This window comes from Malurus melanocephalus, unplaced genomic scaffold (assembly GCF_030028575.1).
Source record: "Malurus melanocephalus ecotype Western Australia unplaced genomic scaffold, MMel_1.1 scaffold_38, whole genome shotgun sequence".
Taxonomy (NCBI): domain Eukaryota; kingdom Metazoa; phylum Chordata; class Aves; order Passeriformes; family Maluridae; genus Malurus; species Malurus melanocephalus.
In genome coordinates this window covers 1-14,643 of record NW_026623270.1, presented here as the reverse complement: position 1 = coordinate 14,643, position 14,643 = coordinate 1, and the positions used below count along the sequence as shown (strand labels likewise).

The 14,643-nt window shown below is 37.2% G+C and overlaps 1 protein-coding gene across 1 annotated transcript in view; it reads right to left on the bottom strand.

The window, feature by feature from the left end:
- Positions 1 to 10,831, bottom strand: part of LAMA2 (laminin subunit alpha 2) — a gene marked incomplete at its 5' end in the record, with an annotated part of 156,271 nt that extends 145,440 nt beyond the window's left edge. Inside the window, 4 exons of the mRNA XM_057364457.1 lie at positions 246 to 359; positions 3,797 to 3,908; positions 9,877 to 10,088; positions 10,721 to 10,831. Coding sequence (XP_057220440.1) covers positions 246 to 359; positions 3,797 to 3,908; positions 9,877 to 10,088; positions 10,721 to 10,831 — 549 coding nt within the window. The remainder of the gene's footprint in view (positions 1 to 245; positions 360 to 3,796; positions 3,909 to 9,876; positions 10,089 to 10,720) is intronic.
- Positions 10,832 to 14,643: the final 3,812 nt, after the last annotated feature.

Here is a 14,643-nt window from a genome sequence, read left to right as displayed (position 1 = left end):
CATACCCTAATACTATTGATTCTATTTTAAAACATAGATCCTATGCGATAAATGATTTTTTTTAACCATTAAAGACACCATATCTTGATATGAGGGGATCCTTAACTTCAACATAAAGATCTCTTATTACTCACTGGCTTTTTTATCTCCTTGATGATTTCAGGTCTCAGAGGTCACCAATTCAAATGCACAGGTATATTGAATTGATGTTGGCCGTGACAATTGTTTCCTGCAGTGCCACTTACCAGACACGCTCCTGTGATGTCATCGCACACGTCTGCATGACCAAAGCATGTACATGGTGCACAGACTCCACCAAAAATTGTGCCATTCACACGCCTGTGTCGAGGCCAGCAGGACTGCAAGACAAATTAGATAAAAAGTTAAACTCTTGCTTGAACAGAGGAAGGAATGGGATTTCTAAAATTTTGGATTTGATGCTTGCACACACAAAAAACATACTTGCCAAATGAATTAAAATACCAACATTGCTCTAGAAAATTCTTCTTTCTGGTGCTGCGGCTTTGCACTGACCTTAGCCTTAGTGGCAGGTGTGAGATTAGAGGAAGCCTTAACTTGATCGCTCTTCTGAAATGGTAAAATAAAGCAGAGAAATGAAGAACTGAAATATGACAGCATCAAAGCAAGAGGTACAGACTGAAAAACAGCCAGAAGGTAAAATACTGAAGGAGAGAGAAGGAGAAAAAAAAAAAAAAACTGAGAACAAAAAAAATGTTTTCTGAGAAGTTCAGAGCAATTAAAATAGTATTTAGTCTTGTTAGGACTCCAGCAAAAGGCTACACTGATACAAAGCACAGGCTGAAAACAAGGCTATCCTTTTATTTACAAATTGTGCTCCTTAAAGGATAGTAATTTCCCTTTAAGAARCTGATCTGATTTTTTTTTAATTTTCTTTTTTACATGTAAAATTCAAATCAATATTAAATATATTGGCAGTTATTTTGTAAGAAAGGTGACACCACACAAGTGTGATTCATCAGCRAAAATTCAGCCGCTCCATTTGCTCATAATAAGATGTCAAGCAGCAGCCTTCCTTACTATATATCTCACCAATGGCTTTATATCCCTCTACAGTAAGACTGCTCATGTGATCCCAGGACTTTGCATAAGATAAAAAAGTGTATGACAGAGTTATGACCTTCAAAAGCATCTAATACAAAGTTTTGCACCGACAGAATATTAGAAGTATCATTTAATAAAGAAAATACTTTCCTCTTCACATACACTCTCCAAAAAGGTAGCAGACTCTTTCTTACAAAAATTAAGATTTCCCTTTTTGTCTTACTATTGAAAATGTGGAAGTAATCCAAATATTAATTGRAATTGTTCTTAAAAAAATAGTCCAAAACCTGAGATATTATCCTTGTTTTTCCTTCTTTACATTCTTGGTTATATATTCCTAAAATAAAACCCCTAAATACAAAAAATAAAAATCTAGAGTTATAAAATCCAAAACCTAAAACAGATTAAAAGAAATTGGTATATTTTTCTTTCTGTGGCATGTGGTTTCTGCATAAATCTATAAATCTTCTCCCTCTTTTGGTGACTGATAATAATGGTCTTATGCAAAGATACACATGATATTGCACAAGACAAAGCTCCAAAAGTCACTAAGAATGTAGACATGGAATATCAATAGCAAGGTTTAGAAAAGAACTAAAAGATTACAGATTGAGATCTTAAGAAAAGAAATTATGTAACATTCAAAAGTTCTTGCCTATCATAGTAATACAAGTTAAAAACAACCTTTTCTGAAGCACAAGTAAAAAGGTACTGAAGAGAATGGGAAAAACTCTGAGGGAAATGGGCAATTAGACGTGAAGATGTTGACAAAGGCAAGAAAAATCAGAGCAAGGTAACAAAGGAGTCCAATTGGTATTAGAAATTTAAAATTCTATCTGCTTTAYCTGTGCTTATGCAATTCTGTGTTCATATACATGCAAAAATTAAAGAATTTTATTTGGCCAGAATCTTGTAAAACATAAATTCCAAATTTATGTAATAGAACAGTCTTAAAAGTGACAGCATAATTAAAATGGACTTGGTTGTGTTCGGAAGACTGATTATGCCAAAACATTCACAACAAGAAAATAAGTAAGTAACAGTTGGTTTTAGTGTTGCAGCATCTATGCCAGGTACCACAACATCATTATGCAGGAGATAAAYACATACATTAAATTAAATAATGAAGGGAAAATGGAACTGAAAAATGCACAAAATCAATAAAGATGAAACTCTACTAGGTTGAAACCAGAAGAAATAACACGTTAGACAAGGCTGAAAGTATTTGGAAGAAGAAATAACAATGGTAATTAAAAAACAACAAAAAAAAAAATTTCAACCTCTCTACCAATGCTATCATAGCTACTGTCTGTCTGGAAATCTAAAACTTCACCTTTTTTTTCTATGCCCACTAACATGCATAGAAACTTTCAATTTCCAGCTATGTGCATATATATATATATATATACATATATATATGTATACGTGCTTTCTCTTGTGGAGTGTGATCTTAATTTATCAAATTTCAGGGACTATTTATGATCAAAGAGAAGATTTAACACTGAAGGACACAATGTTGGACAGAGAATTTCAGCAACCAAAACAGGCATTCTAYCGAAGTCCTTCAGCTTCTACAGCAAATGTAGATATTGAAATATCTGCAATCAAGGTTGTTCCAATTGCTCTCTTGGACAKTACACCTAAATCAGCACTGGGAGAATAAATGAACAAGTGAAAAAAAAGTGTGAAGCACAATGATACTGCATCCAGCATTTTTCTTAAAATAATTGAACAGACAATGGCCAGACTTTAAAATTATTTCTCAGCCCATGTAAGAACTGTTCTTCGCCAGTTATTTTTCCATCTGTACCATTTTGGAAGTGATAGGAATATCCATTAATTCCTTCAGGCCTTCTTTCTACATTAGTTCATGTAGCCCCAGCAACAAGCAACCACATTTGGCATGAGACTAGACTCTAAGCCCTAAATATCACATATAAGCATAAAAATTTTTAAAGAAAAAGAGAGTTGACAAGCAAATGCCTAGAGTGCCTGTGTAAATGGCATACTGTTTGTAGTTTTGTGAAGCAGAGCATCTTGGTGTTTGAAACTATTTCCTTAAAGGCAAAGCTTTTGAAGCATTTTTTTTTTGGTTTTTATTTACCCCAAGCTATGCCCACRTGAGCTAGTTAATCATACATATACTTGTATGAACACATTCTGTGTGAATTGATGAATTTGTTAGGGAAGTGGGTATTTTCTGAGCATGTGTCTACATCATTATCTGTAACAGGAGCAAAATAAAGTGACACAATCCTCAGAAGAGCACACATGYAATTCTCAGCAATCCAAGGCAAATGGCAAAGCCCTGGAAAAACAAAAGGGGAAACTCAACTTCATTAATTCAAATAATTTGATTCGGCTTTGTTGTGCACAGGTCAGATAACTGCCATTTTCCTTCTAAATGTGATACAGTCATCCATTTGTAACATCAACTGGCTGAAGAGTACAAATACTGTTTCATTTCTTTTTCGTTAACTGAAATGTGTTTTCGTAATTTAGAAAACACCACACAGGTGTAAAATTCAGATTTTAAACATTATCAAATATAATGAACCATCACCTGTAAATAAAGGTAACCAGTCAAGCCATGGCAAACTCCTAACAGGAATGGACAGCTCTCTTACTATTTTTCTACCAATACAAGTCCAGTGTCTGCTTCCAGCTATCACAGCATTAGCAAAATTGAACTAGACTGCATCATGATACTCACCTCACAGGAGGTACCATCATAGCCTGCAGGACACTCACACAACTCCACTGCAGATGCCACTCTTCTCCCCCTTGAAGTRTGGTCAGCAGCTTCCATAATAACGCTTCTTAGTCTGGATGTAACAGGAATTAAACAGGCAAGATAGCAAATTAGATGGATTTGTGTAGCTGAACGCAACAAACATTTTATAGTGACATTCAGTGGCTTGTTCTGTTTCCCTGTTAAAAATAAGGAGGTTTCCATATTCATCTATTTTTTTCCTAAACTACATGTCTGTAGGCTGGTTASTATTTTTGTTCATCATGTGAGGGAGACTATGGTCAGACACACATTGATAAAAATAGATTTAAAAAGTCTCACAGCACTGTAGCAGGAGATGGAAGGCTATTCCTGGCCTGCAAGCCACATGTGCCAACTTGCACTGCAGCTGCAGACAGAGCAAATTTGACACTAAGCAGGGTCTTCAAAATTTATGAGCCACCAGTCCAGCTTTCTAAAATATTACATTACCAAGTTTTGGATAACAGGGTATTTTTACTCTGAAGATTTGACCTCTGGAAAAGATGTCAGCACTGTCCAGAACGACTGAGGATCCAAGTATTATGCATATGAAAGAAAAATGTATGTACATTAAAGAAAACCTTCTGTAGTACCCTGGTCTCCCCAATGCCAGAGGAAAAAAAAAAAACAGCTGCTGCTTAGGCAAACTCTGACCATGATTTTTATTTCAAAAGCATAGAAATAGGATGACAGAAACAACAGAAGTCTTTTGATAATCCTATAGCTATTATCAGAAACAGATACTGTCCACATCGAGAGTATCCTTTTGGGGAAAGAAACTGGGATTTGGGAGTTTAATYCTTATGAGAATTTGAAGAAAAATTAAGGTATTACAGAGGTTAAATGGCTTCTATTTTCACTCAGTAACAGAGTGTTTGAAAAACAGAGCTACTTGAAGAGCTTGTTTTGAAGTCTTTTTCAGCAGAAAATAGAAAATACCTTTCTATCGTGACATACATTTTGTTAAAAAATAAACCATTTTCTCTGGAAAACTTTAAACACCCCCCCCTTGCTTCATAATAAAGCATTTATCTTTTGGCTGCAAAAAAAAAACTTGAAAATTATTTGGATGACCTTGGACAAGAAAACATCCAAGAAAAATATTTTGCTGTTACTGCAGAAGTTGGAGGAAAGCTTAAGACAGAATATTATTCCACTCGATTTTACCACTACTCCAAATGAGGCACACATGAAAGGCAATGGGGAAAAAAGGGGAAGATTTCTGAAATTAAGACAGAAGCTTCAGAAAAACAGAAATTTTACCACCACTAGGAATATGACTGGACTTTGGAGAGACKACCATTGTGTATAATGCAGTTACAAACTTGAATGTGATTTTGGTGATAACAGAACCTCTGTAAAAGACTCTTGACAGTGTTTTAAGAGACAGATGCTTATTCTTATTCAGACCTTCAGGAAATTCTCTCTTGCTTTTCAGTATATCCCCTTCACTCYAGTGCTTTACATTTATTTTGCAATCATTCATTTGAGTTTTCATTACAGTAAGATAACCAATCACTACGATATTAGATATCAAATAGTGATTACTTTACCAGTATAAAAAATCTAAAATTTCAAGGAAAAAATCTGTAAATGAAGAAGCATTTTTTCTAATAGAAGGCCACATTTTATTTCTCCTTTGAACTACAGCTAGTTCTCTCTCAGCACAGATCCTGGAACAAAGAGAAGCACTAACACACAGAAACAACCCACCCTGTATTATCCCACATTTGTATTCACTGAATTGTTCCAATTTTCATTACGTTCTSCTATTTGCTAAATGGGATTTTAATGTGTTTAACAGTTTTTAGCATTAACAGTTACTCAGTGAAGAAAGCTGCAGCGATTTTCTTTTCCCCCATTTTGATGTTGCAATTTTGATTCCTCGATGCCATTCTGCCTTCATTAAAATACATAATGCTGGCAGTAAYGGGGCACTGGATCCTGGAGATGCATGAACAATTTGAGATTAGACATCAAGACCAAATATTTAAGCTGACTGTTACTGTCAGCAGGCAACTGTTGACTTCTAAAAACAAACAAGATTAAAAGGGAAGGGGACGTTTCAGGCAGTATCAGCATAGTTTACTGTCTGCTGTGCCAGGCATCTGAATCACATCAGCTACATAAGGCACATGAAGTAGTGACCCAATCATTGCTCATTTGTCTTGAAGCCAATTCTGCATATGGAAAATAACCCTTGGCCTCATCTCCCCTCTTTCTCCCTCCTCCTCTGACTCTTCTATATGTGGTTCTCCTTACCACCACAATTTCCAGTGCCTATCTGCATGTTTGCAACACTTRCCACCACTGACCACTCTGAATATTAAACTGAATAAACAGTGCAAGTGAACTTTCTTTGAAGCACAAGATAACAGTATTAGATCAAAGAAAACAGTAAGACAGAGTTATCTTTTCCTGGCCCATTGCTTCAACCACAGATGAACTTAACTGCAACAGTATGGAAGATCTGTCAAGTCAGAGGATTAGGACATAAACCCAGAAGCTGGGTTCAGTTTCAGACTGATTGCTGCATTTCTGTACTCTCATTTTTTAGCCTACTTGATCATCTAATTGCCCACTCATATAAGAAAGCTTCCTAATTATGCCATAGAGCGACAGGGCGAGCTTAAAATTACCCCAAAAATGTACACAGTTGAGTCAAACCCAGCATTACTGAATTAATATTGTTTAGAGGCTACTTGAAAGCATTACCAATTWAGTAATGCTTCAAGTAGGTTAAACTAAACAAGGGTTAAAAATAGAATCTTTAAATAAAAGCTCTTCCCAGCTGCAGACAGCTCCATTGAATTTTTAAGTCTCTCTACATGACTACAAGAAAGTTACTTTATGCCTCCATTCTGGTCTCTTTTAAAGCACAGATTATAACAGCACCCTTGGAAATCCTTACACATGTGGTGACATTATCCATTTTGAAAACTTCCAGTATTCAAATGAACAGGTTGCTTAATATAGCAATCTCTAATTAGTATGTTGCATAATTCGACTGGTGCTTTGAGGCAGAAATTGTCATTCATGAAGGATCTAACAACCCTGTAATATTTCTGTCTCTATGCCAGACCCTCTTAACCCTCTCAGAGGAATATCCATCTGTCCACTGCACATACCTGCTTAAAGACAATAAAAACCTTTTAGTTCGTATCAACTTATCCATGTAAGGCTTATTTCTTTTCAAAAATGTCTTCCTTTGGAAACCATCAACAGCAGTCCTTAAGCAGCCTTAGATAYCACAAAGAATATCTTCTTCATTGGGGCTACATTTTTCCTGAAGAACTCAATGGGCAGGCTATGGAGAAAAGGGTTATTTTGCATGATCTTAAGAGTTATGAGCACAGCTTTGTACTTAGTATGTTTTAGCATGAGTGGAAGTCAAAGAGAATATAAGGCAGTCAGCAATGAGGCACATCCTAAAAAAGCAACACAACAGATCATTAACTGGGTTGGATGACAGTAGATGCTGCTGCTACTCCAACAGATGAGCATGAACTGTTTTCAGAAGACTTAACTGTACTCAGTAAATCCCACCTTAATGGGTGAAACTATGATTTCCACAGATAAATCAAAGAGAAAAAACTGATTTTGTTTAACTGTGATTGGAATTTGATCCTCTGTTCTGTCATGCTAAACTGCAATGAGCACCCTGACAGCACTCAATAAAATGGTTTATTTTAGATTTKTGGGCATGCTGACAACAATCACACTAATACAGCAACCACTGCATTCTTCTCTGGTAAGAGGTATCATAGGGAGAGCTAGAAATGTACCAGCAATATAAGAACATTTCTAGAAAAAAAAACCTCTTCAAAATGCCTCCACTTTCTTCACCTAACCCCCTTTTAACTCATGTTAACTGTAATGTYACTACATCTAAAAGCTGGTGGCTACCAACATGCAAAGCATAAATTTTATGTGTATTGCAGAGGTCTTCTTAAAGACTATTTCCAAAAAGTATGTTTTCAGAAAATTAGCTACAACACACCTCTAAAATGTTTCCAAAGGCTGAATATGAACAAGACTACGAAACAGTGAGGCACCACACATGACCAAAGGGCTAAAGCAGTAATTTGGGATGCAGCCAGTGATGTACAGCCTTCCAAAGGTGCCACAAGCAGCTTTGCATTTCTTACTTACAAGGCACACACTATAGACTGGGACAGTTCTGCATGTGTGTGCTTACCTGAGCTCTACACTTGCCCAGAGGGGCTCTCATCCATCCCACCCCCASTGTTCCACAGTACAGGCAGGATGGAGCCATTACATGTCCAGCACTGCACTTTGCTCACAGATTTTAACTGCCCAGCCAAAGTGCTTTTTGTAATAAAGCCCCCCTTCTCCTACAGGCACCAGTGTCAGTACACAAATACACGTAMACCTCTGATAACTGAAGTTTGCATTTCCCACAATACTTAGTAACACCTTTGGCCTATGGAAAGTCAATCATACATATCTCCTGTAAAAGTTTGCATTTCCCATGCTACTCAGGAAGACTGCTGGCCCAAAGAAAGTCAAACTTAGATAYCTCCTTTAAAACACTATAGTATGAAAGCCCCTGTTGTTCACCCCAAAATTGCTCCTGCACTCCTCTGGTTTGGAAAATTCTGACTAATGGTTCAGGGTTTTTTWATTCGAATGAGGGGAGAGCAGAGGATCATCACTCACTGAGCTCCCACTACTTTCAGTTTTGGCTCTCCTCAAGCACCAGAGTGGGAAGCTGATGGGCCATAAAAGGCTTTCAAACTGGATGCAAGGAGATGCAAAGAAATACAAGGTGGATGATTAAATGAGCAAATTAGGAAGMAGTTTGGCCCAAACTCAAGTTAGTTATGATTCACAAACTTACTTACAGAGATGTAATACATACTAATTAACTAGAGGAAAAGACAGAGACAGAAGAAATATTAATTCTTTTTGCAGGGAAGAAATTTACACTGCCAAAGCTCAAATCAGAAAACTGCACACTGTTGACATAACCTGCCTTTCAATTTAGGATATATTTTAATTACCTAAGTATTCAAATGATGGTTAGATTGCTTAAGAAATTTCACAGCAGCAAAAACAGTGTCTGTGCTCTCAGCAAATAATCACTAAATGTGCTATCAGCTCCCTCCATTCCAAATTGGCTTATGCCACTGAATCAACTGATGTGTAGATTAGAGAGCATTTCAGGTTTCATGCCTTCTGAGTAAAGAACTACTATGCAATCAATTCCATTGCACATTTTAAAAATATTACTTATGCCACCTAACTATTAATGTTAATCACACAGTATCAGGAGAGAGGTTGTCTTCCAGCCCATCTGGAGTATTTGTTCATGCACTTATGGAAATTTGAAATGCAAGATGAGCTTCACAGTTTCAGCCACACTGCAGCCACTGAAATAGAACAACTGCATCATCTCATATGTCTTTAATTTTATCAGAGGGCTCAGAAGAGTTCACATCAAATCAGTGGATTTAAGCAGTCCACGCAGCAYCCTGACATAAATCAAGGGAAAGGCTTTGGGATTAGCCAGTTCTGTGTGTGGTACTGATTAAAAACATAGAAAATTCCCCTTGAGGCACTTTTCCAGCTTGGAGACTCATGATATTATTCTCTGGTCCACTGTTAATGTGGCCCTGTATGGTCATTAAATCAGGAAAACAATATATAAGCAATATATCATCTCCTACTTCAACATGTTATTACTGCAGTCCATGATTTAHCATATACATGGGAATTACTGTGTTCACAAAACAAACATATTTATAGAACTGTCATTCATGCCTTAATAGTCCATGTAATTTCATTTTCTTAAAATGCTGCTGCTTTCTGCTGCCTTCCTCCTCCTGCCTACCCGAAATGAAAAACACACTAACAAGAGTTTGAAAGAGTAAATGAATGCTATGGGTTTCATCATAATAAATTAGAGAGTTTTAAATTATATCAGCTTCGTTCTCTGAAGAGAGAAAACAACTCTTGAGAAGCTGCCTGTAGCAAAGGGACCCGTTCCACATATTCACCTGTAGATGGCATTCATCCCATTGCTGTATGTGGCTCTTATGAGGATTCTCTTTACATTTGCAAGGATAGTCATGAACTCCCTCCTGCTGACTGGAACATCGGAGCCATGCACTGAGAAAGATTCTGGTTTCAGCACAATTTCTTCAGTGTGCTCTTCAGAAGGCTGCAGGTGAATTATCCCTTTTGGAGTGCTGATTTTTAAGTCACCTCCCTAGAGAGAGCCATGAAAGAGAGAGATTTAAATATGAAAAAAGCCATGGAAAAAAGCCCATTGGGGTACATGATTTATTGAATGATGTATTTTACAAGAATAACAAATATCAGGAATAATATTCACTTTTCATAAACCTGAAATGGCCTTGCCTGATAGAATTGAAAAGCAGTGGAAAAGAAAGTTTGGGTTATTCAGATAAAATCTAGTGTCATGGTGTCATGGCTCTGCATAGGCAAAAGTAAATTCATACAATGCTAAGGTGCACAAGAACAAATCTGCTGAAAGAATGTCGAAGTGTTACCTCAAATGACCAATTATTTTATTTCTTCATTCCTCCTGATGAACAAGAAGTATTACAGTTTTCTAAACTAATGTAATAACACCAGACTCCTTCAGATATTAAATCTTTTAGTTCTCTGAAAGTGTGTCCATTTTCTGATACCAGGTATTAGCTGAAAGTATGTGCACCCTTCTGTTTTGTGTCCTCAACCACTTCACACTGAACATCTGGAGAAGGCCACTTTCTTTCTTTCTCTTTCTTTCTCTTTCTTTCTCTTTCTTTCTCTTTCTTTCTCTTTCTTTCTCTTTCTTTCTCTTTCTTTCTTGTGCTGAAAATATGATTGCTTTACCTCTATGATGACATCAGATTGAACCATCAATTTAGCTGTGTCTTCTTCTTCTTCCTCTTCTGTGATATCATAGGAGACTGTAAATTTCAGATGTCCTCCAGCAGCTGCTACCTGGGAAGTAAAACATAACAAAACATAACAAAAATTCTATTAAATAAAAGAAAACGTGCCTTAACCACTGGGGGGGGGGGGGGGGGCACAGTTGTTTTCTCAAGCATCAGCAGATTTCTAGTGTGACAAAACCATATGAAGATCCCTGGGGATTATGGCTGTACAGACCACCACTCCTTACTTAAGTGTCTAGAAATCATACCTACAGATTTTTCTTCTATGCCTGTCGAAGGCTGCAAATTCCTTAAAGCCTAACAGAGAAATCAGAAACAGATATGAAATCTGTGGAAATTTCCGCTAGATACTGACATTAGATTTTCAGTGTACTTGTTTCAGTTACATGATCCTCATCTGGGCTGGCCTCTGTATCAGCAGCCTCAGCAACATATAGAAAATTCAATAACTTCAGTTTCACTGATGGAGCAAACTACCAAAATAAAAAAAAAAAAAAGAGCTGTGTTGTTTGTCTTAGAATGAACTGTAACCTAAAATAAAGTAAGAATTTTCCCTCATGGAGTCAAATAAATTTACTTTAAAAGAACGTTTCAGCCCTTTTGCTCAGTTTGACCCAGCCTACGATGTGAGAAGTCAATGACCAGGCTCTTGTGTCATTCTTCTATGCATTCTTCTATGCTCTTTCAGCCCCCAGAATCATGGCACATGACACAAGCTATTCCATTAAAAATGGAATGTAGTATGATGCAAATCAAAAGCAGCAGACTTGAATGATAAGAGTTCAGCACAGAAATAGTGTTTTCTGTTAATTGATGGGAAGCAGCATCAGTAAAATAAATGAAATTCTGCAAGAGCTACATTTCAGGTTTTAAATGTGTCTGTCTCATACTTCATTGCAATGTGAGCTTCCTCTCTGAGAATATTAAAATCACAGGGATTCCTCTGCCCTTCCAGTGCATACTGCTGAGCATAGAGCAAATTTGTGAGTCTTTTACAAAGAGCATAATCTGTTTATTCTCAAGGACAAATCTGTTCATCATACTGGATGGTTTTGCACACAGCAACAGAAAGCACTGAAAATCAACATCTTCATTATTTTATGATGAATCTAATTTGAGAGGTGAAAAAAAAGTTCCAGCATTTAAGGCATGGAAATCAACCCATTCTGAATTATTGATAAAGGTATATAAAAACCCTGCATCTGAAGCTGTACAGCTAATYGTTAGGTTAAAGCCAGAAAATTTATAATGTGAATCTTGGATCACAGAATTGTAGAATCATAGAATATCTCAAGTTAGAAGGCACTGATACTAACTTGGTCACCTTACCCTCGACATATTTTAATAGTCTGATGTCCTTGAGGTGCCCAAAAGTACACAAAATATTTAATGGGAGGCTGACCAGGTCAGAGCAGAGCAGGACAATCCCCTCCCTTGCCCGGCTGCCGATGCTGTGCCTGATGCACCCCAGGACATGTTTGGCCCTCCTGGTGGCCAAGGCACTGGCTGGCTCATGGTCAACTCTTGACCAGGACCTCCTGATCTCTCTCCACAGTGCTGCTCTCCAGTCTCTCACCTCACAATTTGTGTGGTATAAGCAGGATTATTTGATCCCAGGGACAGAGTCCAGCACTTGCTTTTGTTAAATTTTGCTAATGATGGCCCAGCTTCCTAGCCTGTCCAGAACTCTCTGTAAGGCTTCTCTACCCTTGATAGAATCTGCAGCTCCTAATTCAGTGCCATCAGCAAACCATGGCATCACATGTTTAACTACACAGTGTCCAAACCTGCTGGTCCAAACCAATGCAACCACTTTACGCCTCGACCATAGCAACACGAAAAGACATTTTTTTCCTTAGAGACAGCCTTTACAGCATTTTTGTTTTGCCTGTGGTCAAGTCTAAGCACTGGGTTTTAACTGCAAGAGAAATGTAGAAAATTTAGGTRTCTGAAATGCTGCGAGAAGCACCCAGAATTGCTTTCACCTGCAGACAAATATTTTAGGAGAGTAACTTTTGCAGAATTTTATTTCTATTTCAAGTTCAGACTAACAACAAAGATTCAAGAAAGTGAAAATAATGGGAAAACAAAAATTAGGCCATTTCAGGCAGCCCATAAAAATTATGTACCAAGGCAGGTTTTACTGTTCCCAGCTACATAACCTTTACCTTAGTATACAAAAATCCTACATAGGAACTGATAGTTCATAAAGCAGGGGAAAAAAAATAAATAAGAACCTGAAAGGAAAGGTGATAATTTAGAGAAAGCAGCTAGACTGGRTTAGGAGCTCCTAAAATATAACCAACAGGAAAAACAAGAGAAAAGGGGTGGGGTTGCTTAGTCCAAAAATGAGAACGCTCAAAGGGAACAGGAAAATAGTTTACCAAAACATAAAAGCCTTGAAAAATGAAATGGCCATTTCTATTTATCTGTTGCAGCTACAGTGAAGGCATGAAGAAGATTGAGCTTGACTATACAGAAAGCTGATTGTAAGGATGGTCAAAATAGTATAAAATTACTTGAAAATACTATTGAAGTAATTAATTAATTAACAGCAGTTCACCATATCAGAGATACTCTGTGTATGATGACTAAAAGTTGGAATATGACTAAGAAGTCTCTTGAGATCTCTGGCAGCCACAACAGTCTGAGTTTCACTGCTGCAACTAGAAAGAGTCGCATATGACAAACAGGATCACACACTGAAGACAAGGTCYCCAAATGGCACTTTTCATAGAGAATACCTCACAGTTCAGAATAAGTATTTACCTTCTATGCTGTATAATACCAATATGGATTAGAAAAGACCTCAAACTTACATAAAACAGAAAGTACTACTTCCTTCCGCCATTGTTTACAATGGCAATTTCCTTCCTCTGCATATTTAAAATATAAATTCATTCACAGGCAAAGGAATTCAGAGSTCAATCCATGTGCTGCATGTGTCATCTCGAACAAAAAGTACTTTTCACAGAATTTTAAATACAAGGGCAATATAGAAATTTGGCACCTGTGAGATCCCTCTGTTTTCACTTCTTTTTCTCTATCACACAAARATTCAGAGTTCTGCTTTAAGGATTGTTATCTGAGGCCATCAACACCAAAGAGAACAGGGCATAAAAGTTTGCCTTGATGGTGACAAAGGCATGTACTGTTGAGACAAAAATAGCTGTCAAAAACGTCAAGGAAGTTCCACAGAATTTCCATTGTCTCTCCCACCTGTTTTTAGAGTAATACATCAAATATTTCTCCCCCGCTTAGGAGGCAGAATCTACATGYTCAAGAAAAACCACAGATTCCCAAAGAAATAACAAGTATAGGGGAGAGAAATCACAGCTATTCTAGTTCCAATCCAGCAAGTTTCTGGCAGATAGTTTTTGGGCTTTTTCAGTCCTTCACAGTTAATTATACTCTACAATTACATTCCATGTTCTTAAGGATAAAACCAGAGAGCAGACAAGATGTTCTTACAACATCTTGACAGAGKGTCTACCAAAACTGAAGCAGAAAAGATGGCTCCTTTCCTGTGAACAAATGTCCATGCTCAACAGCAAGAGAGCTGGAGGGTAGGAGGAAGCACACAGCATTACCTTGTGTAAAACATGCTTTGATGTTATATGCCTGTCCCATTAAAATTACTTTTAAACCAAGACAAGTGATAGTACACCACACTGAGAGCACTGAAAACAAACTGCATTTCTACAAATATTAGCAAGGCCATAGATGAGAAAATCTTGCATCTATTTGTATGGAAATCATATTGTACGGAAATCATAAGTCTTTCTCTTCCTGCACTTAGTCAATCTGCTGCCAATGCTTTCCCAAGGCAAGCTGTCAGGATCTCTCCTTTGGAGAATA